At 50.4% G+C, this 27,976-nt stretch overlaps 11 protein-coding genes across 11 annotated transcripts; 5 read left to right on the top strand and 6 right to left on the bottom strand.

Moving 5' to 3' along the window:
• Positions 1–211: 211 nt before the first annotated feature.
• On the top strand, positions 212–1,074 carry N7508_008509 (uncharacterized protein; the record flags this gene model as incomplete). Its single annotated transcript, XM_058466573.1, has 4 exons — positions 212–303; positions 433–673; positions 735–854; positions 910–1,074. 4 exons carry the CDS (start codon positions 212–214, stop codon positions 1,072–1,074), a joined length of 618 nt encoding a protein of 205 aa, XP_058314419.1.
• An 858-nt stretch (positions 1,075–1,932) lies between these two features.
• On the bottom strand, positions 1,933–2,987 carry rps0 (40S ribosomal protein uS2; the record flags this gene model as incomplete). The annotated part of the gene is made up of 2 exons (XM_058466572.1): positions 2,739–2,987; positions 1,933–2,674 (listed from the first exon to the last, which is right to left on the bottom strand). The coding sequence occupies exons 1-2, from the start codon at positions 2,906–2,908 to the stop codon at positions 1,933–1,935; spliced, it is 912 nt and encodes a 303-aa protein (XP_058314418.1). The 5' UTR covers positions 2,909–2,987.
• Positions 2,988–3,235: 248 nt separating this feature from the next.
• On the top strand, positions 3,236–4,189 carry N7508_008507 (mitochondrial 37S ribosomal protein uS15m; the record flags this gene model as incomplete). The annotated part of the gene is made up of 2 exons (XM_058466571.1): positions 3,236–3,281; positions 3,336–4,189. The coding sequence occupies 2 exons, from the start codon at positions 3,236–3,238 to the stop codon at positions 4,187–4,189; spliced, it is 900 nt and encodes a 299-aa protein (XP_058314417.1).
• Positions 4,190–4,830: 641 nt separating this feature from the next.
• Positions 4,831–7,568, top strand: N7508_008506 (uncharacterized protein; the record flags this gene model as incomplete). The annotated part of the gene is made up of 2 exons (XM_058466570.1): positions 4,831–5,007; positions 5,061–7,568. 2 exons carry the CDS (start codon positions 4,831–4,833, stop codon positions 7,566–7,568), a joined length of 2,685 nt encoding a protein of 894 aa, XP_058314416.1.
• A 1,117-nt stretch (positions 7,569–8,685) lies between these two features.
• Positions 8,686–10,555, bottom strand: N7508_008505 (glycosyltransferase domain-containing protein; the record flags this gene model as incomplete). Its single annotated transcript, XM_058466569.1, has 2 exons — positions 8,686–10,314; positions 10,400–10,555. The coding sequence occupies 2 exons, from the start codon at positions 10,553–10,555 to the stop codon at positions 8,686–8,688; spliced, it is 1,785 nt and encodes a 594-aa protein (XP_058314415.1).
• Positions 10,556–10,794: 239 nt separating this feature from the next.
• N7508_008504 (uncharacterized protein) lies at positions 10,795–11,819 on the bottom strand (the record flags this gene model as incomplete). Its single annotated transcript, XM_058466568.1, has 2 exons — positions 10,795–11,348; positions 11,420–11,819. 2 exons carry the CDS (start codon positions 11,817–11,819, stop codon positions 10,795–10,797), a joined length of 954 nt encoding a protein of 317 aa, XP_058314414.1.
• A 362-nt stretch (positions 11,820–12,181) lies between these two features.
• N7508_008503 (uncharacterized protein) lies at positions 12,182–13,188 on the bottom strand (the record flags this gene model as incomplete). The annotated part of the gene is made up of 2 exons (XM_058466567.1): positions 12,182–12,782; positions 12,836–13,188. Coding segments are annotated over 2 exons (954 nt in total), but the record flags the coding sequence as incomplete, so codon positions are not given.
• Positions 13,189–14,286: 1,098 nt separating this feature from the next.
• Positions 14,287–15,408, bottom strand: N7508_008502 (slipin family protein; the record flags this gene model as incomplete). Its single annotated transcript, XM_058466566.1, has 3 exons — positions 14,287–15,019; positions 15,070–15,187; positions 15,240–15,408. The coding sequence occupies 3 exons, from the start codon at positions 15,406–15,408 to the stop codon at positions 14,287–14,289; spliced, it is 1,020 nt and encodes a 339-aa protein (XP_058314412.1).
• Positions 15,409–16,963: 1,555 nt separating this feature from the next.
• N7508_008501 (LLM class flavin-dependent oxidoreductase) lies at positions 16,964–18,409 on the top strand (the record flags this gene model as incomplete). Its single annotated transcript, XM_058466565.1, has 1 exon — positions 16,964–18,409. The coding sequence occupies one exon, from the start codon at positions 16,964–16,966 to the stop codon at positions 18,407–18,409; it is 1,446 nt and encodes a 481-aa protein (XP_058314411.1).
• A 584-nt stretch (positions 18,410–18,993) lies between these two features.
• N7508_008500 (uncharacterized protein) lies at positions 18,994–21,753 on the top strand (the record flags this gene model as incomplete). Its single annotated transcript, XM_058466564.1, has 1 exon — positions 18,994–21,753. One exon carries the CDS (start codon positions 18,994–18,996, stop codon positions 21,751–21,753), a length of 2,760 nt encoding a protein of 919 aa, XP_058314410.1.
• A 207-nt stretch (positions 21,754–21,960) lies between these two features.
• On the bottom strand, positions 21,961–27,220 carry N7508_008499 (uncharacterized protein; the record flags this gene model as incomplete). The annotated part of the gene is made up of 11 exons (XM_058466563.1): positions 21,961–22,184; positions 22,274–22,612; positions 22,675–22,961; positions 23,029–23,444; positions 23,515–24,954; positions 25,013–25,202; positions 25,274–25,333; positions 25,393–25,476; positions 25,550–26,151; positions 26,240–26,325; positions 26,386–27,220. 11 exons carry the CDS (start codon positions 27,218–27,220, stop codon positions 21,961–21,963), a joined length of 4,563 nt encoding a protein of 1,520 aa, XP_058314409.1.
• Between the last annotated feature and the right edge of the window lie 756 nt (positions 27,221–27,976).

Here is a 27,976-nt window from a genome sequence, read left to right as displayed (position 1 = left end):
GAAATGTCACCTCATCAATATCTAAAGCAACCCATGAGCACATATTATCTCCGTGGCTAGCTATTGCTAAAAGTCACTAATTCATACGATTCTGGGTTCGCGTTCGCGGTAGAAACCCGCTATATATTTATGGGTTTCCGGTCAAGCATCCTTGCAAGTTGGCCAATATCAAGGAAGTCGAGCATCAATCGCATCAATACACAGCCACGACATGTCTGAGATGGGGAATCAACCCGAGGTAGACGCCTCAGTCTCTTTGCTGCTTCTTGGAGATGTTGGTTGTGGTAAATCGACCTTCCTAGCGTGAGTAGATCTTCTGCATGTTACCCCAGTATACCATTGAAACTTGCTATGAAACCCATCACCTTTACGGGATATCTGCATATACAGTCGTCGATAATTACATGGAACTTGAAAGCTAATATGATACAGTCGTCTAAAAAATAGCAGGCCATCCCCATCTGCGCAGCCGAGCGCTAGGGCAAATCCCCTCGAACTATTACGAGATAGCGATCAACCTTTCATATACGATATTCGCTTTTCAAAGAAAACATTCACTCTAGAGCTATACGACACATCTAATCCCAATCAGCATTGGTCAACACTCAAACCCGACTTGGTTGTTCTGGCATTTGATATCTCCAACCGAGAGACACTGGATGGGCTGAAAGCGGTACGTATAACCTATGCAAATAGTCGAGAGATCAAGTCTAATGAAAGCTCGGTATGTAAAGTGGCGGAACGACATCACTCGGTACTTTCAGTATGGTCACGGCGAGCGCCTACCGGTCATGATGCTGGGTCTGAAAAGGGACCTGAGGAGAGAAGGCCCAGAAATCATTTATCCGCAAGAGGTAATCTACCATCAAAGGGTATCATGTTTCCGGTATCACTGACTAACAGGTCTAGGCTTACCGCATTGCTCAAGAACTTCGTTGTGATAGGTATGCCGAGTGTTCGGCTGTGACAGGCGAGCTGCTTCCAGAGACGTTCGAAGATCTCGCAAGGTTGGCGGCGATGACGACTACCGAAAAGGGAGGGCAGACTCCTGGTACGTCGTGTGTTATTTTATGAGTTCCTAGTTCGACTGTGTATTCCATACCCAGTGTACGCGGCTCAATCGCTTAAGTTGAATGATGGACCTTTTGATCTCATATAATTCCATGTACAGAGTCTTGTAGAAAATTCCAGCGCAGAAGAGCAGAGCAGGCACAGAGTCAATGGCAGTCCCGAAACATCCAGCATGGACCGAACATACACTCATAAGCTCGCCGGAGTCCAACCGAAATTCAAACACAGGAAGACTGTCGAGATGGGAAATGTACGACGTGAATGTCCTTGGTGTTTATCTTTGGGTTTACTGTGCTTCCAAGAACAGTCTTCACACTACGAATCTACTGGATATGATACGATACCAAGCACAACCTTTTCAGATTACTAGAATAACATGCAGGGAGAAACCAAGGTAACGATCAAGTCCACCTTGTGAATTGACAGCACAGGGCTTTCCCCCAGAAGCTTCGTAAATAAAAGCAACTGGATCTCTTTCCCTCATAAGCGCCAGTCAATGATTGACTTTGCTATTCCTCCCCGATGCAAAACAAGGAAATAAAAAAAATTTGCTGGTAAGATGAGGCCACTGAGGCAAAAGAATTGAAGGGTTCCCGGTGAAAGCTCGTTTTCTTCTGCTGTTTTTCAGTTTTCAGTTTTTTTGAACATTGCACACAGACTAGGATAGACATGTCAAGGGAATTTGCGGGGGATTGAAGTCCATGAAAAGACTCAAAAGTAGAAAAGAAAACAAGAGCATTCTCCGATTCCCATGTCTCCAGGGACGCAGTAAATCGTCAATCTCCCCGGATCGCCAGACTTTTTTATTATGTGATCAAACTTCCCCCCTCTCAACGACTATCCTCGTCACAGTGGAGCAATTTACCACTTGGCCTCACCGGAGGCGGGCTGAGCCTCAGCCCACTCACCGGTAGGGGCGGCAGTGCTGGTGGCCCAGTCACCACCGTCAGCCTCCCAGCTGGTGGCACCAGCAGCGGCAGTGGCAGCGCTGGCAGCGGCAAAGGCAGTACCGGGGTTACCAGCACCGGGGGCGGAGGCGTCCCAGTTCTCACCGGCAAAGCCGGACTCGACGGCACCGGCACCGATCTCCTCAGCACCGGGGACCTTGGTCTCATCGGCGATCTCCTTGTTCTCCTCGGCCTCGGGGTCACGGTAGAAGTACAGGTCAACAACGGTGTCCCACTCAGTCTCGCGGGTAGCGAGGGTACCGCGAAGACGGAGGACCTCACGGGCAAGCATCCACCAGACGAGACCGATGGCGTGGCGACCCTTGTTGTTGGTGGGGATGGCAACGTCGACGAAGTCGGTGGGGGAGTCAGTGTCGCAAAGGGCAATGACGGGGATGTTGACGTAGCTGGCCTCCTTGATAGCCTGGGCGTCGGTGCGAGGGTCGGTGACGATGATCAGGCGGGGCTCCTTGAAAGAGCGGGTGATGTAGTTGGTGAAGTTACCGGGGGTGAAACGACCAGCAATGGCGGTGGCACCGGTGTGGGAGGCAAACTTCAGGACGGCACGCTGACCGTAGGGACGAGCGGAGATGACACAGACATCGGCGGGGTTGTCAATGGCGGCGATGATACGGGCGGCCAGGACGATCTTCTCCCTGTTCCATCGCAACACAGATTAGACACAAGGAAATTTAGGAATCGATTAACAGTTGCGCATACCAGGTCTTGCCAATGTTCAGGACGTTGACACCGTCAGGGCGGAGCTTCCAGAGGTAGGGCTCCATGTGCACCTGGAGGTTCTTGGAACCAAGGTGGCACTGAGCAGCAAGGAGCATCTCAATGTCCTGCGAGGTAGGGTTGAAAACCGGGGGGAGCTGGGAGGGGGCCATGATGGGCGATTGATAGATTGACGGATGTAAGATCAATCGTCTGGCTCTTGTCGTGGTGATGGAGGGAAAAAGGTCGAAGCCAAGCCGCGAAATTGTTGCACGTCGCGATTCGGGGCAATTTTCGCTTGCGTGCGCTAGGGCTAGGGCTGGTATTATGTAAAGTTTCCTTGGCGCTGACCAGATCTCGTGACCTTGTGCCTGAGGATGTAGGTTCCCAAATTGGTTAGTGTGATTTACCTCCGGCCGCAAGATTTCCCGACGAAAGGTTGATGCGAAAAGACGTCGAGTGCTACTGGTGTATCATCCACTCCGAAGCTATCATCCAGCATGCCTCCGCGCATTTCAGTCCAGCCCTCTTTGAAGGCTTTCACCGGTATGACTTGCAAATCCAGTCTCAATCAATTGTTGCATCTAACCAGGCGTTCAGGATCGTCTTATGGATATAACCCATTGACCGCGGCCAACACTTCTATTCGCGCTGCATCCAGCAAGGCTCAAGTTCGGAGGAAACATGATCCTTTCTTGATGGCTCAGGCGCGTCAACGCAAAGCCGCCAATGTTTCTCGCCAAAAAGTCCTTGCGGTGGAACGGGAATCCTCGTTGGGCGACCCCGTGAAGAGCCGGCCGACACCCTTTATACAAGAGGTCACAGCAATCCATACCGAATCGCACATTCCCTCCACCTTGAACGCAGACCTCAACTATTACCTGAACTCCAATGAGCTGGATGCCGCCCTGGGGTTCTCTAAGGACTTGACAGAACCTCTTCAGGCCGTCGACCGCGACACTGCCGATCCTCAAGCCGAGAAGGACGCACTTGCCGCTCACAAAGAAGCTCACCAAAATGCCCAAGAAGCGATCAAGCGAATTGTGAACCTTAACAATGGAAACACCAAGGACCGGGTGCGTCTCAACATCATGAAGTGCATCGAGACATTCGGAAGACATTACACAGACTCGGTTCTACCACCAAAGCCTTCGGCCGTGGCTCATGAGTCTGCTCCTGTTCACCCGGAGCGGGCACCTCGCGTGGGACCCGATACCGGTTCTCCAGAGGTCCAAGCAGCGATCTTGACTGTGAAGATCATGAACCTGTCCCGACACCTCGAGTCCGCCAACAAAGACAAGCACAACAAGCGCAACATGCAACTACTCATTCACAAGCGACAGAAGTTGTTGCAGTATATCCGCAAAAAGGAGCGGGGAGGACCCCGTTGGCAAAACCTAATGGAAACATTGGGACTGTCTGATGCTGCCTGGAAGGGAGAGATTGCTCTATAATGGGTTTATTTTTAATAGGATGCATCTACACTATTCCCATCTTACATGTGTAATTGGGTTTGTGGAGAGAGCATCAGCGTATTACCTTGTATCATCTATCTTGGAGCTAGCGAGGGTTACTTTGTTGGTCCATGTCTTTACTTTCAAGTTTGCAGAGCATCTGTACAAATAGCATTGGTTTCACAGTTTTCTCTTCATCCCAAAGCATCCATCCGTAGATAATGAGGTGAAAGGACGACATGGGGCCTGACCGCCTTGTTATTCTGCCGACCTGGAGCATCGATTTTCAAAAGATACAACTTTTGGAAGGAGCAACCCGGGCGAGGACACCAACTCAACTGTGTGTACCTGCTTTTTTTTTACGCCTTCACGTCACTTTGTTTACTTTTCTGCGAATTTCGCGCTTTTGTTTTCTTCCTCTTCCCTCTCTCTCCATGATCAACATCAACATTACGCTTTCACTCTTGACTGCTCAAATGTTTACATCTTGCCTTGCAGGCATCTGACTGATCATATCTTGACTTTCTGCTTTCCAGCTTTCCAGCTCTCCAGCTTTGAAGCCTTTCCAATACCTTTTCTCCTCATTCTCATTTCTCCCTCTCGCCACCCACAGTTCTCTCGCATCTCGCGCACTCGCCAAGATGCGTCTCCGGTCGAACCACGTTCTTCCTGACCCCAACCAAGTTGCTCCTCTCCCTCGCCGTCGTCGACAGACGCGAGCTTCTTCGGCACAGCCAACTGAGCCTGCCACTGAGTCTGCCACTACCACTGCCAGAGCTCCCGTCAAGAAGGTCACCAAGAAGACCCGCGGCAAGAAGGTGGGTATAAGATCCAGACAATTCGACTTACCGCTAACATATGCTTCGAACAGAATACCCGCAAGGCCAAAACCGAAAGCCCTGAACCCGAGATTCCCACCACTTCCACTTCGCCGGCCCCCTCCCCGGTAATCTCCCAGACTCACAGCCCTCTGGCCGCCACCCCGGCCGTCCAGTCCATCGATGACAGTGAGTTGGAAACCCCCATTAGTCCCCAGAACACCCAGGATACCCCCAAATCACCCCAACATGGCCCCAACGAGGTTCCTATCCCACCTGAAGACTTCCCTCCGGTGCCTGAGACGCTACTCGGCGCATCTCTCTTCTCCATTGAAGAGCTCGATGAGCCGGACTCCCCCTTCCAGCAGCGTTCCCGAGAGCGCGCTCGGGAGCTACAGCGGGAACGAATTGCGGAACGAGACCGGATCCAGCAACGAATCCTTGCGCGAATCGCCGAGAATCAGCGTGCTGTTGAGCAGGACCGTATCCAGCAGCAATTCCTTGGGCTTATTCAAGAACCGCAACGCCGTGCAGAGTCACAGCGCATTGCCAATGAGCAGCGTGTTCGCGAATCCCAAATTCCTCCCTTCTCCCTTGTCAACCCCCAATACCCATCCCTCTCCCCTCCTGAAGATGAGGATGAATTCTTTGATGCCGATGAGATCATTGACCAGAAATCCGCGTCGGCCAGGAGGTGGCTATTGCACAAAAAGTACTCTCATTTGCGACGTCCTGAGCCTCTCTCACCCTTCAGCGAGGACCGCAAGTACCGCATCATGAACAACATGGACCTTCCCGATCCCCCAGAAATTTGGACCAAAATCAAGGAAACGCAGGGGCTAACTTATTACGAAGACCATTGGGGCATCAAGCGAGTGTACCAGCCAGACCAGCCCGAATCTTCGCCCGCCAAACGACAGAAGTCATCAACCGCTTCCCCGGCTTTCCTCTCATCTCCCCGCACCCGTAGAGCTTCCCGCAAAACTTACGCAGATCGCACCCGCCGCCGACAAATCGAGGCCAATGGCCGAATCGACCGGACTATCTTTCGCCTTCCTGAACTGCTTGCTCAACAACAGGCAGATGCTGCAGCGAACACAGCTCGCTTGTCCTCCAATTCAGATGACTCCATTCCTCCCATGACCCCACCGTCCGCCGCACCTGCACCCGCTCCCGCTACAGTGCATGCCAACAATGCCAACGCCAGCCTGCCGAGAACAATTTTCAATTCACTTACTCGTCGTTGGACCAGCCTGTGGGGAAGGACCCCCGCCGAAGAAGAGGCTGCAGAGCAGCCCATTGGTACGACTTTTACCCATGAAATCCTTTTCTATAGCTCACATCATGTCTCAGTGGAAGAACCTCAAACCCCCCGTGCTCAAAACATTGCCTCCGACCCACCCGCATCTGCCCCCTCGGCATACTATGCCGCGCGGTCAAGACATGAGACTTCCAATACAGTGACACGTCGACAGACCGGCAATCCTCGCGTCCGTCGTCGCACAAATGCTCGTCCTTACTACCCATCCCGCAACTACGACCTCTACCCTCGCGGTTTTGACGAAGCCCTTCTTGACCGTTGCTTCGCCGGCAGCACCGCCCTAGGCCAGCGCAAAGTCCCCGCTCCGTCCCAACAGACACAAGCACATGAAAAGGCAAAAGCAGCAGAAAGTGAATCTTCAAACAAGCGCAAACGTCAGCCCTCCCCCGATGTGATTCCAAACCCTCCAGGTTGCAGTTACGGCTTGCATGATGACTACTTCACTTACGACGATGACGACGAGGCATGGGCCGCTGAGGAACAGGCACGCCGAGATGCCGAGAAGACCTCCACAGTTTCCTTGGAGCCTGCCACAAAGAAAGCCCGGGTGAACTTCAATCATGCGGGGCACTTTGAGGTGCCCGACTCATCTGATTCAGAGTCTTCTATCCTTGCTCAACCACCCGTGACCAACAAGGTCAGCGAATCGGTCAACAAATCGGGCCATTTTGAAGTCCCCGAGTCATCGGAATCAGACGATTCCAGCACAAACCACAGCACAGACAACAGCACAGAAAACAGCACAGACAACAGCACAGACAACAGCACAAATATTAGCCCAACGAAATCGTCCAGCCGCAAGACCCAGGATGCGCGATCAAAGAGAAGCCCCTCCCCTCTGACCAAGGCTCGTCGCACCGCCGAGCAACACAAACCCAAAACCCCCAGTCGTCTCCGTGCAGCTCACCGTTATTCAATGGATCCTGTTGTGATGGAGAACTTGAACAAGATGATGACCAGTGATAATCCCGCTGAGCGGGAAAGAGCTGCAACCGTCCTGCAGGCTTGCCCAACCGGGGACCTCCGCCAAATCAAATGGCCCAAGACTAAGACATGGGTCGCCAAGATTGATCTCTCTTGGAAGGACGTGAACGCACGCGACCGGACCTTTAACAGATTTATGCAAGTCGGGGGGCTTGACTATGATAAGCAGCGCAGAGACCAGGCGCACGAGCGGTTCAAGAAGTCGGTTGCAATTCTAGCCAAAGCTCGCCGTAATGGCCAATGTGCAATTGTTTAAGTTGAATGAGTTTAAGGTGAATGAAGAGACAATCCAGGTTGAGCGATCCTCCAAGGCTCGCCGGGATGGCCCAATTTAGGTTGATACTCCAAGGCCGATTGATATGTTTGGATACTGTGTGGAGTAGTTTCTGTCAATTTATCAAATGTTCAGTTCTCAAGTCAATCGTCCTCTCTATCCCTGCTTTACTTGTAATCACTGCAGCAGACCCGGCATAAGTCTGGGGATTTTTTGAACTTTCAATCGTTTCTTCCCACTATCCATGCTATTTTGTGGACGATTTGAGACGAGCTTACGGTGAGAATGTCATGGCAATACATGCATCTTCAAAATGCTATCCTGACGGCAACGCCCTCCTCCTAATATCTCATTTCTCTCCATCAACTCAGATATGCCAAGCAATCTATTGAAGGCCTCCCCCTCTTCCAGTTGCACGATATATGATACACCGACGGCAGAACCATCTCTCCAAAATGAGGGTTGGATCTCCCCAGTTGCCTTCAATAGAATCACAGAGTCGTTTCTACTCTGTTCCACGTGAGGTAATGGGACCTTCACGCACACTTCAAGGGACTCCTTGTTCTCAAGTAACTCTGTCTCATGGTGGCCCGAAAGCTCTACGTGCTCCTCGGACACAGAGTTGGAGAAGACAAACCACCGAGATACATTGAACCCAGTACTCTATGCTCAAAGTTAATAGATCCTTTTTAGGAGCAATGGAGCCCCGATGAGATTGAAGTTCTTGGGGCACTGAGGATCTCAACATTGTCTGGTCTCTCAAAATCAACTGGGCCGCTTGATGAACAAGTTTACACAGGGTCTCCTCTTCTTCTTCTTCTTCTTCTTCTTCTTCTTCTAATATCAAATCAGTCTATTGTTTCTGAGGTCTGAGGTGGTGGTATCGTGCCGTAAAGAAAAAGTAGAAAGAACAGGAAAAGAAAAGAAAAGAAAAGAAAAGAAAAGAAAAGAAAAGAAAAGAAAAGTGAAAACGCCAGAGACTGGAAATATGCATCCATGCAACCCCAGTCTCGATAATAGAAACTGGTATAAAACAAAATCAAACAAAGAATATCCGGGCACCAAGAATCCCAGTCTTAGTCTCAGTCTCGAGTGAAGCCTACTTGAACAGGTGATCCCTCTCAAAATCCTCCTTGCCCGAAATAAGACTCCCATACTGATTATAAACAGGCTCATCAGGATCATCAGCCTCCTTGGACCAAAGCCCAAGACCATCATCAAACAGATCCCTCTCCTGCCCATTACAAACCTCAGCAAGGGTTATCCAATTCTCATCATCCGTCCAGATCCCACCACGCCCACCCCGAACCTCCAGCCAATCCTGCCCGCCCAGCAGAGCAGATTGTGCCGCGTCGAAGCCGTGTGCGCCACGGACGTATTTGCGTAGCAGGGCGCGCGCCCAGGGGTAGAACCACATGTTCTCCCACCATGTGTTGCGGAGTTTGGAGTCGCCATTTAAGTGGGTTAGGGCTGGGATGTGGCCTGAGTGGACATTTGTCATTAGGGGGCTGTTGTGCCAGGAGATGTTTTGGGGATTGGGGAGTTTGTCAAGTGTAGCGTTCCAGACTGGGCGGAGGGTTGATTCTTTTGCAAAGCGGGATTGGTTGTATGGGTTTGGGAGGGTTGCTATGTCATTTGGGAGGAGGAGGCGGTGTTCGCGTGGGACGCCGTGTTGGGCTTGGAGCATGGACATTTTCGTTATGTTGTTGTATTTTACCCATTCCACGTCGTCGCGGGACATTATTTGGTTGAAGAACAGTTGCGATTCGAAGTCCACGCCTATGCCGTACTCGTATCGGTGGCCTGTTTCGAGTCGGAGGCTTATTCCGGTTATGTTTGCTGCGTCGGATATGCCTAGGAGATGGTAGAACCAGTCCTTGACACCGTTGGTTGTGCGGCGCCGCTCCAGTTCTCGGATTACTTCTTGTCGTCCGTAGATCTGGGTTAGAGCTTTGTGGTCGCTGGAAACCTTGGCGCGTTGGTCGAGCAGTCGCAGGACTTCGTCGTAGATCAACCGGACATCGGCTGCTTGGCCAATTACCGCTCCGGGATTCAACCATTTGGGTCGGTTCAGGTGCCCATCTGGATAGGAGTCCGTCTTCCAGCCATACACATCCGGAGGCAAAGTGGAATCAGGGACAGAAGCGCAACCGGGGTCGTCCTGCAAACCCGGGAAACAGACCTTGCTCGCACCAAATAGCACCCGCTGGGTGTACTTCTGTACACTCTCAGACACCGGCCGGTCATCCAATCCGGCAAAGCCAAACTTATCCTGCAGCTTGTGGTTGTTGGCCCGAATGATATTCTGGAATCGCTTTACCAGAACCTGTGGCGGCAATTGGAAGAAAGTGTCCAGCCCATCTACCATCAACACAAAATCGCGGTCATGCACGATCTTGCTGTCGCGGAGGTAGTTCCGTGCACGGGTGATCTGCTCCACCATGCGCTCTGTCTCAGTCGCCCCCGGTGCGTCATGGCCGTATCCAACTAGTGTAGGTGGTGGATATCCCAGTATCATAGCCGATGTAAGCGTGCGGCATACTCCACGCGAGCCTTGCGAGGCGGGGACCAATAGATGCAGCCGTGGGTTGGGCTTGTCCAGGTTGTGTGGGAGGGTCTGGTTGACATTGATATCCATCCGGGGAGGGAGAATAACCTGGACATCTTCAGGGCGCTCAGGGAAAGGATGTTGCGAGGGGAATTTGGTCCAGAAGTTGGGTTCAGGTCGCTGGCGGGTTGGTTAGCTCTAGCTCTCTCGCTCTTCAGCACTAGCATGGGATTGCGGAATATTCCTCCGCGGAAAAACCACTTACTTTTGACGACGAGTGAAGCATATAAAATACGAGGATTAGTGCAAGGACTGACAGGGCAATTGTCTTGCGCTGTGTACGGGGACGGTGGTAGACCTGCCATAGCACCGTCGTTGCCGTCGACTTGGCATCTGTAAGTGGCGCGTCGACTGACGCCATCGTGCGAAGATGAGAACTCAGAGAGGTGAAGAGAACATGTCCAGGAACAAGAATAATTAGACATACGCACTCGTCAGCCTTGAGTGGTTCAAGTGGAGAGGCGGGCTGCGATCGGCGCGACGTTTCCGGTGTTGGTCCGCCACGTTATTACTAACTGGAGATGTTACAAGTATATCAGGTAGATGTTGACACTTAGAACATTGAATTACTATACAGGACATGTGGATATGTACATTCCCTCACTCCAAGTATATCTCCTCTCGAAGACGTTGCAGATTGCGAAACAGGCCACCGGCCGGCGCACCACTATCACTATCCCGCCTAGTCTCCGGCCTGGACCTAGATGATGCACGCTGATTCTGCTCAGTCGCAGCCTGCTGCTGTTCCAGAGAGCGGCGACGATCATCCACAATCTTAGCAAGACTATCCACAAAGCGATTGCGCGCTTTCTCTTCCGCTGAGCCATTCCAGACAGTCGCCAGCAGTCGAACAGCGTCAACGCGCCGATTGGCAGCATCCAGTCCGGCTTGTCCGCCCCCTTCGCTGTCCAACAGTTCTGTCACTTCCTTCCGTAAATTCTTCATCATTTCTTGGCCCTTTTCTTCGCGATCGCGGCCGTCGGCGTCAAGGTCTGGTCCTGAGACGGAAATTAAGGAGGATGAGAAGGAGGTTTCTGATGGTGGGAGCGGCCATTCCATTGCGTCGCCGAATGTTTGAACGACATCTTCTAATCGTGATCGGACTTGGTTCAGGGTTCGTAGGTTCGTGATGTATTCGGGGTCTGCCGGGGGGTCTTTTCGTCTGAGGGTGCTGCCTCTTCGTCTTGAGCTGGCGCATCCTCCGTCCGTTCTAGCTTGCGCGCACCTTCCTCTGGGATGAACTTGTTGATTTCCTCGCGCAGGACTTCGGTTAGGGTTTCGGATAGCCCAATTGTCTCGCCTCTTAGTACCTCGACTTCGTAGGCTAGCCGTCCGCCGCTTCGAAGGATCTCATCGGTGAGTTGGGATAAGGTGCTCGAGAATCGGATGTTTTGCGCGTTGATCTTAGAAAGTAATGACTGGACTTGTGCGGACAGCTCTGTCAAGGGTACTGATCCGGGTGCTCGAGAGGCATTGGGTTGTGAGGATGCCACGGTCAGCGGTGAAAGGGATTCATTGAGGAAATCGGCGGGGTCGAAATTCGGGTCGGCGAAGTTGGGGGTGACATCGGGTGTACTGGATTGCTGTGCGCCTGCTCGAGCGCTCGAGCTATATGAGGACGCCATGTTATGTGTTTGGCAGCAGTTCAAGATAACAATATTGGGGAGAGAGCTGGCCTCCGCGGGGATATCTCCACCGCTTGTACTATTTCGGTATAGCGGTTGCCTCTTTCGGATGAAGTATCTTGCCGCTTTATGCTCCGATCTATACGCTAACAAAAACATTGCCTTCAATTGTCTGTCATATCTTCAAAAGTAAACAGAATCATTAAATATCTATCATATGGCTAGGCTATATTACATATTGCCCAAGGGCATACATATCGCTTCTCACATGCAGGGCAAAAACATGCATATACAAACCATAAAACTCAGAAACACCCAAGAAAACAAAAAGGAAAAGGGTATAATACCAAATAGATCAAAAATCAACCATAAAGTTCATGCACAGGCTTCGGCCCCTGGTCAGCCGCCAACTCTGACGGATTCGTCGAGCGCGTGAATGTGCCAACACTCTCAGGCGCCGTCTGCTGCGAACTTCCACCAAGCTCACTAGCCTCCGGATGCGCGGAGCGTTGATAAGACGGCTGCATACCCTTTGGTGTCTCCTTCTGTGCCTTGCGACGGCGGAAGAACCAGAATGCCAAAGCGGCGATTATGAGCGCACCTCCTACGCCGACGCCGACCCCGATGCCGATGCTTGCGCTTTGGGATAGACCGGAGCTTGAGCTTGAGCTTGAGGAGGCGTCTGATGTGGAAGCTGGCGAGGAGGTTGAGGATGTTGTTGCTGTGCTGGAACTTGCTGCTGATGCCGATGTTGATGTTGCCGTCGTGAAGAGACTCGAATCTGTGGCTTCTACTTGGATTTGGAGTGGCTGCGCCCACATTGTGATTGGGCCTGAGACTTGGGTGCTTTCGTCTGATACTTGGCGGACGGTCACGATTGTTGAACTGCTCGATGGGAACATGCTGGTGCATCCTGCGTATGTGGAGTCTTCACCCATAGACATGGTCAGGTATTCGAAATTGCTTTTGATTTGTTAGTTGCAGATTGCGGTGTTGGGGGGTTTGACAGTACGTACGAGGGACAGCATTGGGCTGTAGTCACTGGGTTGTGGATTACCATGTTGGCTGTGGTATATCCCTCCGGACAATAACCCGGACTAAAAGCAATAGACGCCATTTGTCGTCCGAAATGGGTATATCCCGAGGGGAAACAGTTCGGATCGGCATTGTCACTCGCGGCGGCGTTTTGTAGTAGCAGGCCACTTGCGATGTTGTTTGCGCCTGATGGCTCAAAGGTCCACGAGCTTGAACATGAGGCTGGTGGTGTGAAAATTGTTGTCATTGCCAATGTCGTGATTCCATCTGTGGAAACACTCGACGTTGACGTCGCGGCGGATGACATGATACTGGTCGCGTATGTCCGCGAATACTGAATTTCGAGATCAAAACTCACCAAAAACAATTGCAGAGCCCCGAGGGAAAGGGGGACTTTATGTACGGAGTCAGTTAGAAGCGCAGCCCCACTACTAGACTGTTAGTGCTTATTTTCTATTCAAATTCTCACCGTGGCCAAGTTTCTGAGGCTCGACTCTGCCACAAATTACGGGCAATTGTAGTATCCAGGTTAGTTACGTTATTCAGTTTCCCAAGTCATGATTGGCTCTAAGTAATCGCTAATACTGCAAAAGCCCAAGGCTTTTCAGCATTGACGTGGTTGGGGGCCGATTTGGGGGCCAACTCGGTGAATGCGAAAATATTGGATAGATCTGCACACTCAACTTGTTCACCCAACAACCAATTAGAGGCCTATAAATTCTCCATCATGCTGCGTGATTAGCCCAGCTTCAGGGGTCTGAGCACGTTGCCAACGTGCCACGCGTCACAATGCAGTAAATCGCAGGCTAAGGGAGGAACATCGGGGTAGCAGGGGTCCTATAGCCTCTTCAAAGGAGGTGACGATAATGTGCTGGGGTCATATGCGTTTCAGCCACAATATCATGCAATGTTCACCAGCCATTTGGATGTCTTAGTCGCCCGGGAAATTAAGTGGTGGGGTATTAGGTGCAAATTGTCCAATGAGACAGACGCCTGACAGTCTCTCGGACTCATTAGCTATCTATAGCCATCGATTTACGATAACTGAGCTGGCAGATGCGCAAGATATCTTGCTGATGGTCTTGGTCTACTAGAAAGGCCTCAGCCTCGCAACCTTATATCGAAGTCTAATTTGGCAACTGAAAAAAATACTAAAATCGCATTAAATTGCATTATACTCACTTGGGAATAGGCACCAAAGCATGTAGTCATAGCCATTAAAAAGCTGCAAGAGCAGCAAAAAAAGAAGGTGGGTATCGTCATAGATCCGTCGCGTCCAACCATAATACAGAAACAGTAAAAAGTAAAGCCCAAGCAGAAACCCAACATAGAAATTCCATGTCAGACCATCTGTTTGGACAATATAAATCACAAATGGAAAAGGTCATATCTTCATGTCGAAAGGGTATTGACCATTTAATCAAAGACAGGTCTAGATGTCCTCAACCACGCGGGCGTTCATCGCGCGCTGGAACCCATCATCCACCTGGTCTGTAGCGCCGTAGTTGCTCGGGCCTTCGCCGGCCGAGTTAGCAGCGTTAAGCTGGTTCTGCACGGTCTGGTTCATAGCAGGCAGGAAGATAACCTTGCTGTTGGCAGTCTTCGCCATGGCTTGCATGGCCTCGAGGTATCGGATCTGCATGGCAGGTGCAGAAGACAGAATGTCTGCAGCCTGGCGCATCAACTTGGCAGACTCGACTTCGGCGCGAGCGGCGATAACCTTGCTCTCACCGATACGCTTGGACTGTGCGGCCATGGAGAGCGAATCCTGCAGGTCGCTGCTGAAGATGATATCCTTGATGAGCATGGACTCGACCTGCACACCCCAGCCGGCGGCGACTTCCTCGATGATCTCCGATGTCGACTGCGCGATCTCCTCGCGGCGCTCGATCACGTCCTGGAGCACGCGGGCACCAATCACATGGCGCAGGGTGGTCTGGGTACGCTCAACGAGCGCTTGTCTGACGTTGGCGATACCAAATGCAGCCTTGTGGGGGGAGATGACTTCGTAGTAGATGACCGAGGTCAGGTTGAGAGTCACGTTGTCCTTGGTCATGCAGACCTGACGGGGAACTTCGACGATCTGGATCTTCACGTCGACTGTGGTGATGTGCTCGCTGAGGGGGTTGATCTTGACGAGACCGGGATCAACTGATCGCTCGAAACTAATGTTATGTTAGTGATGATTCACAATGGCGACTTGATTCTATCTTACCGTCCGAATCGCGAGACGAGACCGACCGCGCCTTGGTCGACGGGCTTGAAGGGGTTGGGGCAGCAAATACAGCAAGGAATAGCTCCGAAGAAACCAATACATTCACCCAGACCGTGGACTATGGAGGATTAGATGCGAATACACATAAGAGAGAGGCTGACGCGACTTACTCATCGCAGCGTACCAGCCGTGGGCCTCGGGGTTGTCATCATCGTGTTGAATGCGAGCAGCGTACTTTGGCTGCAGATCACCCATGCGGGCAGGCTGGACATTGACCAGGCGTTGAGGGACCTGAGGCTGCTCGGGGGCTTTGCTAGAAGTGGCGCCGTTTGTAGACATGATGTATAGTGTGGGAGTTGGATAGAGAAGATGAAAGGGCGAAGGAGGGGATGGCAGGGTTTAAATGCAACGCCAGCCAAGTACTCCGTACATACGGGACTGGAGCTGCACTCCGCAGTGGAGAACAATCAACCTCAGCCTCAGGGCTGAGTTCGCCGATTATCCGAATCGTCATGACTCTAATCAGTGCTTTATACTACCCACTCGTCATTCATCTCTCCAAACTTGTATCTACGATAATATGAGCAACTGCGTAAATAGGATCCTTCCATTCCTCTTCCTGTTCCTGTTACATCGTACATGCAGACTGGCATGCACATTCCGATACAAATATCTCATCGTCATACCACTTCCAGACGTCTTCTAGAGGCCCACCAGGGCGCAAGGGCGCAGGGGGGGAGCAAGGCAGATTCGGTTGGGCACATTTGGGAACGAGCGCGAGAACGAGCTGCATTCGGCCAAGCGCCCTATAGTTCGCGCCACCTGACTTGGTTGTCCATCCTTTGGCCCCCAACTCTTGGTCCTTGGCGGGATGATCGTATTGGAGGCAGTGCTAACACCACATTGGAAACCTTTGTTTGCTATGGGGCTGTGTATAGGTCGGACAGTTTCGCAACCCTGGAACCCAGCATTGTCCTACTTCGGACATCCCAGTAAGGGTTGCTTCGAGTGGGATGACATGGAGTATGGAGAGTGTGTACCTGACTATGGTCTATAGCGCACTAATATTGATCCTATTTCACCAACTAGCATCATTGGTCTAGTGGTAGAATTCGTCGTTGCCATCGACGAGGCCCGTGTTCGATTCACGGATGATGCACATTTCTTTTTGCACAATTTTTTATTGCCGACCGATCGATCGAACATCATTATCGTCTAGGTTTCTTGTACAATAACAATAGCCTGCTCTTTTTTTCAATGGCTTCTATCCTTTCTTTCGTATGTACTACCTATACATAGAAGATTTATCAATGCAAGCTTGTTTGAATTGGTGAATTTTCGTGTACCAAAAGAGGTACACAAGTGCACATCCACAAACGAAATATATATTTACCCAACGTCCAAAAACACAAGAAGCATGGTTCGATCTGGTATTGAATAGCAGTCTATTTCAGAGCAAACCGATAAAATATAGTCCAAAATCAACAAATATCAATGGAAATCACCTCATAGCATGTGAGTCAGTACTAGTCCTTAAGAAGACAATCCTACGCCGTACAGCTCACGGTTCAGACAGCACGACATGTACTCGCACGAGAGAACAGATTCTCGGATAGTTAATTACAAAAGCGCCGTAGTCATCCTATCAAAATGTATGTATAAGTGCTCACATTGGCCACTGCGTTGCTGACGCCATCAGACTCCAATTTCACGTCTTTCATACAACATGCGCGGGGCTGAAGTGGCATGCAGGTACCAAGTACAAGAAATATAAGTGCCTCTCATTCAGTATTACAAGTACAATTGCAATTGATTCTTCAATTCCTGTTCCATCCTCCATCCTCCACCTCCCCCCCCCCCCGGAACCAAACCCTAACAGGAACCAACCACCAAAATGACCGAAAAGAAACAGCTCATAATCAACGCATTCGCAATGCAATCCCCAAGCCACCTAAACCCAGGCCTATTCCGCTACCCAACAGACCAAGGCCCCGATTACAAGAACATCAAGCACTGGATCGCCCTAGCAAAGAAACTAGAAGACGCCAAATTCCACGCCATCTTCTTTGCCGACGTTCTAGGCGGCTACGATGTCTACAGGGGACCTGTGAGCCTCGATCCTACCATCCCCGCCGGTGCCCAGTTCCCAATCAATGACCCGCTGTATAGTGTTCCCGCTATGGCGGCTGCGACGGAGCATATTGGGTTCGGCGTTACCGCGTCGACGACATATGATGCCCCATATGCGCTTGCAAGACGCTTTTCCACCGTTGATCATCTCAGCAAGGGTCGTGTTGGGTGGAATATCGTTACCTCGTATTTGGATTCTGCGGCGAGGAATTTCGGTCTGGATACGCAGGTCGAGCATGATGAGCGGTATCGCATTGCTGATGAGTACCTCGATGTCACGTATAAACTGTGGGAGGCATCGTGGAGGGATGATGCTGTGACTTTCGCCAGAGATGGCTTCAAGAACCAGCCTTATGCTGATCCAAAGGCTGTTCGCCAGATCAATCACAAGGGGAAATACTTCCAGGTTCCTGGTCCGCATCTCTGTGAGCCTAGTCCTCAGCGCACGCCGTTTATTCTTCAGGCTGGTACATCCACTTCTGGAAAGGCGTTCGCGGCGAAGCATGCCGAGGCTGTCTTTTTGCATGCGCAGAAGCCGGAGCTTGTTCGGCCTTCTGTTGATAGTATTCGGCAACAGGCTGCTGAGCTTGGGCGGAATCCGCAGGATATCAAGATCGTGGCTGGGGCGTTGGTCATCGTTGCTGAGACGGATGAAGCTGCGCAGGCCAAGTTTGATGAATTGAAGACTTATGGTGATCGGGAGGGGGCCCTTGCTTTGTTTGGTGGTTGGACTGGGTATGATCTGTCGACCTATGATGATGATCAGGATTTCCGGTTTGTGGAGTTGCCTGCTGTGCGGAGTATGGTAAATCACTGGGCAAGTACTGTCCCTGGGACTGAGGGTCAGAAGTGGGATAAGAAGACCATTGCAGAGTATTTGACTCTTGGTGGCAATGGGGTTAAAATTATTGGCAGTGTGAAGACCGTTGCGGACGAGTTGGAGCGGTGGGTTAGTGTTGGTGATGTTGATGGGTTTAATTTCAGTTATGCTAGTCTGCCGGATACGTTTGATGATGTGATTCAGCTGTTATTGCCTGAGCTGCAGCGTCGTGGGCTGTTCTGGTCTGATTATGCTGTCAAAGGAGGCACTCTCCGGGAGAACATGTATGGCAAGAAGGGTCAGGCGAGACTCCCTGATGCGCATCCTGGGGCGAAGTATTTCTGGAAGGAGGGAGAGGAGGTGCCTCCGTATTCATTGGCGTCTAATTAGATAAATAGTTTGAGCAATCAAGAACAGGCTAGCACTTTCAGGTAACACGTTCATCCCAGTACAGTAGAAGCAAAGTATCTGTGTTAGGGTTAGTCCAGAGAGAGAACGTCAGCTTCCCCGGGAATTCACCAACAGTTTTCTACCGAGAAACCTCATATTCCCAACTCTGACCCGACTCGACTGCCAATTCTCGGCCCCACAGAATCTGGCCGTGTCCGAGACGCCGAATTGGTTAGTGTGGCCGAAACGCTGATGTTAGTCTATACAACTTTCTCCACTTCTGCGGCGTTTTTAGACTCTGATTGGTGTGTCGCCGCCGGTTCTCCATCCTTTGCGTGAGCGGGTGACTGAATTCACTCTTCTCCCCATGGCACCGTCTGATCCTGGGGCATCATTGCGGGGTTTCTCGGGGTAGAGATGAGCGAGTGTGTTTTTTTAATTAGTTGCGTTTGATTTTTTTCAATCGGAAAATCCGATGCTTTCGGCCTGCGGTGGCGGCTTTCGGGCCATGGGACTTTTGATATTTCCTTTTGACACTTGACTTAAGCGTGTATTCTTTCACTCTCGAGGAACAGTCTTGCACCATGCAGATCTCTCGCTGTGGTATTCATGGTTTCCATGAAGTCCTTGGAATTGATACCGATGAGATTCGCTTCTACTGGGCCATTGAGAGCAACGAACGAGGTGCTGCCCAAGTCGCCTATCGTGTTGTTGTGACGACAGAGGCTAAATCTCTCGAATCAGAGAATTCGGACTCTACAGTCTGGGACTCTGGATGTGTCGGGAGCAATGAGCAGAGAAATATCACCTGCAAACCCTTCAGCGGGTTCCAATCTACCTGCAGTCATTTTTGGAAGGTCACAGTGTGGGACCAGGCTGGAAATGCCTACCACAGTGCGGTCAACCACTTTTTTACTGCTTATCCGCGGTCTCATCTTTTGCCGCCGTATAGCATGAACCAGACCTACATGCCTCACACCAGTCTGATTTTCCGCTCCTGGTTCGAGGACGAGGCAAATCGTTGGAAAGCAGTTTGGATTGGTGATGGAGGTGATAAACCAATTTACCTGCGCAAATCTTTTGAATTGGCGCGACGACCAGCGAGGGCCATTTTGTTTGCGTCTGGTCTTGGCCATTTCAACATGTCTGTCAATGGCCAGGCTGCTTCGGACCATCGCCTTGATCCTGGCTGGACCAACTATCACCGTCGTGTCCAGTTCACTTCTTATGATGTGACAGACCAACTTGCCGCAGGTCAAAATGCCCTGGGCGTTCATATCGGCAACGGGTTCTACGCTGGAGACAAGGGCGATGATCGTTTCTTCTGGCCTATGTACGAGGACAATACGTACGTTCGGTACGGAAATGAGCTTTGCTTCTTTGGCGAATTGCATCTTTTCGACGAGGATGGAGAACATACTGTTCTGATCTCAGATGCTTCGTGGAAAGTCAGGAAGAGCGCCACCACGCTGGCCAATATCTACGCATCAGAGACGCACGATCGACGCTTGTATCCCTCGAACTGGGACTGTGCTGAGTTCGATGATGTGGAATGGGCTCCAGTGAAGCCTCTGACTGGACCCAGAGGCCAGATTCACTACCAAACTCAGCCTCCGGTTGTACTTCACGAGACCTTTGAGCCGATTAAAATATTTAGTCCAAAGAAAGGGACCGTCTGCTACGACCTCGGCCAGAATGCATCCACCATGGTCAAAATCGCAGTGGAAGGTACCGAAGGCGCAGAGATTATCGTTCGATACTCTGAGACTGTAGGAGAAGATGGCTTGGTTCTGATGCCCGATCCTCTGTTCAAGGAGTTCGAGACAGGTGTCTTCTCCCGAATCTTCTTGGCTGGCACTGGGGAAGCTGAGGTTTGGGAGCCAGACTTCAGCTTTACCAGTGCTAGATACATCCAGGTGGAAGGTGTATCATTGGCAGCCAATGATCAATTGCCAATCATTCATTCCGCAGTTGGTCGTCATATTTCATCCGCTGCCAGAAAGCTCGGAACGATGAAAACCGACAAAGAAGATGTCAACTCGTTGCTCAACGCTCTCTACTGGTCGTTTGCTAGTAATTTATTCAGCTATCACACGGATTGTCCTCAGATTGAGAAATTCGGCTGGCTGGAAGTTACTCACCTGCTGGCTCCTGCCACACAATACATCCGCGATATGGAATCCTTGTACAGTAAGATTCTTGATGATATCCTGGATACCCAAGAGCCCAGCGGTCTTGTCCCAACTATGGCGCCCGAAATCCGCTACATGTGTGGTCCCCTGCACGATACTATCACCTGGGGCTGTGCCTTGTGTCTGCTTCCTGATATCTTGAAGCAGTACTACGGCTCCACACATGTCATTCCGAAGATATACCCAGCTGCAGTTCGATACATGGAGTACATACAGACCAAAGAGCGCAAAGGTGGATTGATCGAGCATGGTCTTGGTGACTGGGGCCGAGGCATTGCCTTTGGTAACAATCAAGCCAATATTGAAACAGCCATCTACTACCGATGCCTCCAATGCGTCGAGATGATGGCCCGTGAGCTCGGCAAGCACGACGAAGCCGAAAAGTTCAATCAATGGGCTGCACGCGTCTATGCCACCTACAATCGCCACCTCCTGGTGACCGATGACGCCTCTCGCCCCTACGCATATTACACCTCGCTTGACAACTATCCCGAGCGAGATCGCGATGCCATTGCTCAAGCAATGGCTCTGCAATTTGGTCTTGTGCCTGCCGAGCACCACAAAGACGTGATGGCCGCGTTCCTGGACGATGTATCAGACGGCAAGATTCGCGCCGGGGAAATTGGCCTCCGATTCCTCTTCAACACTCTGACTGATGCAAAGCGACCTGATCTCGTGCTGCAAATGGCTAGACAGGAAGAACACCCGTCTTATATGCGCTTCTTGCGCCGGGGAGAGACTACCTTGCTTGAATTCTGGCAGGATGAATGCCGCAGTAAGTGTCATGATATGCTGGGTACAATCTACGAGTGGTTCTATGCTGCCGTTCTAGGTCTGAAGCCAATTTCGGATGCATACCGCACTTTTGAGATTGATCCTCCTTACAATTCGGAGTTTGAGCATGTGAGGGGGTCCGTTGATTGCCCTTATGGCTTGATTGAGATTGAGTACACCCGTTCCGAAGGTACCGTGACTTTGAACCTCACAGTTCCCTTTGGAACGACAGCTACGGTAAGACTACCCGGTGATGTGAAGAAAGCTGAATATCGGAGGAAGGAGGTAGAGAGAACTTCCGTGGAGGGAGGGGACTTAAGGCTTACCCATGGATTGTATATTGTAAATATTGAAACTCTATCTTCTATGACTTGCTAATTCCCGCTATTGAAGTTAATGTTGACTATGGGTTCATTCTAGTTACATAAATCCGGTCTCATGCAGTATTCGGAAGGCAATGAACTTCAATAGATCCAGCGCTCTCGATAGATGAGCGCATTGCTTTCATGAAGCGCCTCCAAGGATGGTCTTTGATCGAACTCTGCGCCAACTCGCATTAACGTGGATAGAAATAATTGGACCAACTCAAACCACTCGGCCATTTTCCGCTTCTTTACCTCTCGGCACTTTGCCCGATCTTCTCTTGAACAATCTGTGTAAAACCCCCCCGCAAACCCCAAGAACACGAACAATCAACGTAGGCCTGTAATGGCGGACGCGGAATAGATAATATAAGCCCGCAGCCGCAGCGATGTTGAATCCAATATAAGCCCACCCAAGGCCCCAGTTGCGCCATCTTTCGTCGTAGTCTGGATCACAGTTTAGGTTAGAAACAAGTTGATCACGAATACAGCAAGGTGCCGAAACGGATTTCCTAGGAGAAAGAGTAACAACTTACAGATCTTACTCAATGCCAGATACTGGTCTGCATTTGTGAATGCACAGTATTCGCAGTTTTGTGTGGCGGACGGGTTGTAAAGCTGCCCGGGAGCTTTTGCTAACCAGTCCGCCAGGTATTGACCACACGTCTGGCCTTCAGGAGGGTTAAACACGTTGAGCTCACGATTGGAGCATTGCACAACTTGAGAGTGAAGGGCATTTCCGCACATGCCCGCAACCAAGTAGGTTAAAGGCGAAACGCGGTACATGAAAATCCAGAATCCAGGTAGCGCAGTTGGAGTCTGCATCACTCCATTGAATGTCAGGATAAGGGTAAACGCCAATGTTGCGACAGTGCCTGTGTAGTGTGACGTTAGACTCAGCCAGAGGACTATTTTTCAATGGAATTTGGGATCATACCTCCTGTCTCGGCATCCGGCAATGCGGAAATAACAAGTCCGGCAAAGGTGGACGTAAACACAAAAAATTGTATCACAAATAGAAGCATAAGTGCTTGTACCTGAGAGTCCTGGCTCGCTCCATAGATGGGATAATAGTAGCTGGCCCAGACCAAAATTCCCAACAAGATCTGATACGGTATCTCAACAGCTATATTGGAGGCAATGAAAGCTGCCCACGAGTATGCTTTCGAGGGTCTTTCACGAACCTCGTACAGCGAGCGCTGAGTGACGAACTTCGGCATAATCCTGGAAAGAAATGTTATTTTTGCGAACGTGCAGATATGCCTGTATTGATGTGGAGGTCCAGACTTACTGTTGAACCAAGGTGGAGAATATTGATGTGAGCATAAAGGAACTGAAGAGGTGGTTTTGTATCCCTTGAATGGACGTTCCTGGCTTGAAGTAGGAGAAGCCGATGAATAGAGCTGAAACAATACCAAGCATGAACTTTGCCCCTATATAAGAAGGTTCACGCCAGTATTGTTGGAAGACCCGGTAAGTCACCCACCGAATTTGATCGAGTAATGGCATGGCAAATTCGTTTTGTTCCCCGCGATTCACAACACCCTCGTTGGGGTTAGAATCAGGAGTAGCCTTTGACGTATGTATACGCAACAATTCGGCTTCCACTTCACGGGCCTCGGGGCTGTGTTTCCAGACGACTGGCCAGTCCTTCGAAGCATGACCGGCAGCACCGGCACCAATGATCTCCAACATATATTCAGCAGGCTATTGTCAAAATTGCCAAGTCGTCAGCACAGTTTTTGAAACAATTTCTCATGATTGAAACTGGACTTACGTTTTCAGATGAAACGCATTTTCTGGCGCCATTTCGTTCAAAATAGTCAAGCAGTACTCTTGACTGCTCTCCAATGTTACCAAAATATACGGTCTTTCCACCCTTCGCGAGGAAAAGAAGTCGATCAAACTGCTGGAACAAGATCGCACTAGGCTGGTGAATAGTCGAGAGAACAGCCTGCCCATTATCTGCGAGCTTTCGAAGAAAAGCGCAGATAGACCATGCACTCTGTGAGTCGAGTCCGCTGGTTGGTTCGTCAAGGAACAAAAGTATTTCTGGTTTTGCTGCAAGCTCAACACCAATAGTCAAGAGCTTTCTCTGCTCGACATTAAGACCTTCTCCAGGTGAGCCCACGACAGCCTCTGCAAAATCTTCCATTCTAAGCATTCTGATGACTTGCTCAACGTAAGAAAACTTTTCCTTTTTAGCGACACTTTTAGGCTGTCGAAGCATTGCACTGAATCTGAGGGCCTCTCGAACGGTTGAAGTCGGGAGATGTACATCTTGCTGCTGCACATAGCCGGTTTCTCTTTGAAAGTTTGCAGGCAGAGGAGAACCGTTCACCAGCATATCACCAGTGACGATTCCAATTGAGACTCTTTTTGCCAAAACATCCAGTAAAGTGGTCTTTCCAGCCCCTGATACTCCCATCAGCGCGGTTAGAGTGCCGGGTTTGACCCAACCAGATACGTTGTCAAGAAGACGGCGTTCTCCACCCTTCACAGGAATGTCGTAACACAAATTCTGCCAAGTGACAATGCCGTGGTGTTCTGGAATGGCACTGTCCATGCCAACAGGTTGCGTTCCGCTACTTCCTGCTGCTATGTCGAAGGCCATAGGCTGAGTGGTCACAGCTTTCTCGGTATCCTGGGCAGTATTCAACACGCTTTTAGGTACGTGACCTCGGCGATAAATGAGAAATTCAGCAGCGGAAGTCGATGCTGAGTTCAGCTCAGTTCCAATCAGGTAGATGGAAGCAAAGAAGATCCAAAATGCAATGAGAATACCAAGGTTTCTCCACTCGTGGGAATAAGTATACCGATACTGGGCGTAAATAAAGGCATCACCAGACACGGTTCTCGCTCCTGAGATCGCACCAGGGATAGAACAGACGAAAGAATTGTCTGGCAAGCTCGGGTACCCAGGGATAAATTGTGAGCATTCAAATTCTTGTCCGTGAAACTCGTTGGCGATGAGACTTTCGAAGCAATAAAAGAGAGGGTTGATCCATCGTATCCAAGAGAACCAAGGGTGCATTTCCGGGACGGGCACCACGAATCCGGCATATATCACAATGCCTAGGATCATGACTCCGGCGAGTGCCATGGCCTGTGCAACAGTCCGGGTCAAAGCCGCAAGAGTTCGGAAAATACCGGACATAATCATGGTTGCCAAAAAACTAAAAAGAAAAAATATGAAGAATTGAGATGCCGTATAGCGCTTCGCAAAGAGTTAGCCTTGCGTGTATAATTCAATAGTTGCACATGATCTTCCTTACCAGATCTCCCAGAAAGTAGAGAACCACGTTGAATACCGCTGCAGATATCAGCTTAATCGGAAAATCTGCAATCATCCCCCCGAGAGCCTCTGCGAACGGGTGAACAAAGGCGTATGACGCTTGTTTTTCCACAATAGACCGCTGGTCATAAAGTGAATTGATTTCCGTAACACTTATTAAAGCGTTGAGTCTGCCGAGGAACGTTAGCATGCAACGAGGTTATATGGTGCAAGCATGTAGTCCAAAGAGGACAAAACTCACAAGACTGCAAAGAAGAGTACTGATCCTTTTGCGAAGAAGCCAGCGGTGGCATTTGGAGTACTGGAATATGTTAAATCAAACGTTCAAGTAACGCATCGTCGAAGATGTTGTATGCTTACTTGAAGAAGATAGACCCAACTATCAGAGACACGACAATGCGACCAACGAGTAAGGTCAAAGTCGAGGCCTTGTCATTCCAGATCCTGCAGAGACCAATGTCAGCTTTAAATAGCGCCGAGGGGCACAATGGCCGTTTACTGGTTCTTTCAGACATACCTTTGGTAGGCTCTCTTGGTACACAGCTTCAGCTGCATTGGTATGGAAATGATGTATGGGCTTTGGGGTCTGACGTGTTTAGCCTGCTGAGAATGCTTTGCAGCTGCCAAATCTCTCTCCCCGCAGCCTCCAAGAGGATATTCAGCCTCATATTGGCTGATTTCTTTGAGGAGTGCAGTATATTCGGGGCTTCTTTTCCAGTACTGCTCAAATTCTTGCGGGGTGCGTGGAACTCGATCCTCCATGTCGCTGCGTGCTTTGCGTTCCTGCGGGTTTGTGATTGACGTGAGAAAATCCCCCGTTGTTTGGCGTGGTGGGTTCACCCAACCCATGCTTGTGAAGTATTTCTCTGCTTCGGTACAGCTGCCATAGTAGATCTGACGCCCCTCGTAGAGGACCAGGACCTTATCAAAAACGTCATAAATGGCTTGGGATGCCTGGTAGGTTGCCACAGCGTGGCAACTACCTATAAGGTCCGCGGAGATCCGCAGCGCTTTAACGAATTCCAGAGCGCTGGCAGCGTCAAGTCCTCGAGTACTGTTATCCCAAGCAGCAATTGGAGCTCTCGCGACTAAATGAGGTGTATGGTCTCCAGTCAGCCACTGCAAATTCTCAAATACTTTGAATATAGATTGCCTTACGCGCCATTTCCGCAATACTGTGTGGGGGTGGTCACGTTAGAATTCTGACTGCCGAAGGACAATTATAATTAAAAGGACCATACCTAACACGTTTCCTTTCTCCACCAGACACTCCTCGAATGTAGTCGTTGCCAACTAGATACCACAAATCAGCCGTCGTGGAGAAAGGTTGCCAACCAATTTCATTCAACTTACCTCTGGTATTGTATGTGTGTGAAAGGCCCAGCACTGCCATGATGACCTGACTGGTCTCCTTTATGAAATCATATCGAGAAACCCCGTGAAGTCGTTGAGATGGCGTTCTAGCTGCGGCCGCAAACTCCAGTGTTTCTCCGACAGTCAAGTGGGGAAAATGCTTGTCCACCTCCTGGTTGTAGACGCATTCGCCTTTGAATTCTGCATGCATTTTCTCTCTCGATATTCCATTGTAATGGACGGTGGAGTCGGGGTGGATATTTAGCCCGTGTAGCTCACCACAGATCGCCTTTTGAAAGGTTGAACAGCCACTGCCTGGCCGCCCTAAAACCATGAGCATCTCACCAGACTTCAACACTCCATCGAAGCTATGCAATATCTGCCTTTTGGGAGAGGACTGTATCAAACCTCTATAGCTGTCGCTTCGAAAGGGCGCAAGTAGGACTGAATCCACAGTGTTCTGCAACTGAAGCGCCGCGCCTGATCCGGATACATTTAAATCTTTGAACACCACGCCCGCATGTTGGCGAAGAACCCCCTCTTCGTCGAGCTGACGCAATCGTCTCTGAGCCCATTTGTAGGGCTCAAACCTGACGCTGCTTGGGTTCATAACATCATCCTCTTCTATTGTGTTCAACGGCGCTTGGGGAGCCCCCGGGGCCCCTGGAGGCACAGAGAGGGTGGTTGCAATCCGGGATATAACTGCCTCATCTTGGTCGGTGATCGGACTGTAAACCTGACGTGTCTTCCCTGGATCCAAAGCTCCGGGCCTGGATTCGGTTGCCTGTAAACTGCGTCCACTCTCCTCAACACTATCCTGAGGGGCAGCAGCCATGTAGAGGGTCTTCACGGGATGAGTCGTTTGAGATGAAGAACGTCTGTGCGGACGATGGGAGGTTTTCTGTCGGATGACGGACAAGTTTGTGGTTTCGAACTTCGTTTTATGTAAGTATAATGCCTCGAAGTGCAGCACATAGAGTTGCAATCCAGACCGTCACTGTAGAATACTGACTGGTCTTTATACTTTGAGTCAGAGAGACAAGTCAGTCTCGGACTTCCGAGTGGCCGTTCAAAGGCAGAGTGGGAATTATCTTCGTATGGATGGCTTAAACCTACGGGGTGGTCTTCGGAACACCGCGCTCGCTCCGATCTCATGACAAGCTGCCGAGAAGTCTCCCGTAGGGTCTGTCAGTGTTGACCCAACATCCCAGGTGCGCCCCACAAATCTTAATCTCAGATCTAGAATAAGCTTCGGAACTCCGCGTTCGCTCCGATCTCATGATAAGCCGCCGAGACGCCGCCGAGACATCTCCCTTCATTGGTTGGGCGGTGTTCACCCAACTCTAAGCTGCGCCCCACAAACCTTAATCTAGGTCTAGACAAAGCCGGATAGGTGATTAGAACAGATGTAACAAATAACAATTTCCATGGCTATGCGACACTCAGAATCGTGAACGAGACAAGGTGATAGAGTATCATATCTTGTTTCTGTTTCGGAATATGTGGTCGAGTACTGGCCCGCCGCTTTCCTCCGACCTCCGATCTTATGATGTCTATTGAAGGAAGTTCACCGCGAAGATTTATCGGCGTT

This window comes from Penicillium antarcticum, assembly GCF_028974205.1.
Source record: "Penicillium antarcticum strain IBT 31339 chromosome Unknown utg000009l_segment0_segment0, whole genome shotgun sequence".
Taxonomy (NCBI): domain Eukaryota; kingdom Fungi; phylum Ascomycota; class Eurotiomycetes; order Eurotiales; family Aspergillaceae; genus Penicillium; species Penicillium antarcticum.
This window is presented reverse-complemented; position numbering and strand designations above follow the sequence as displayed.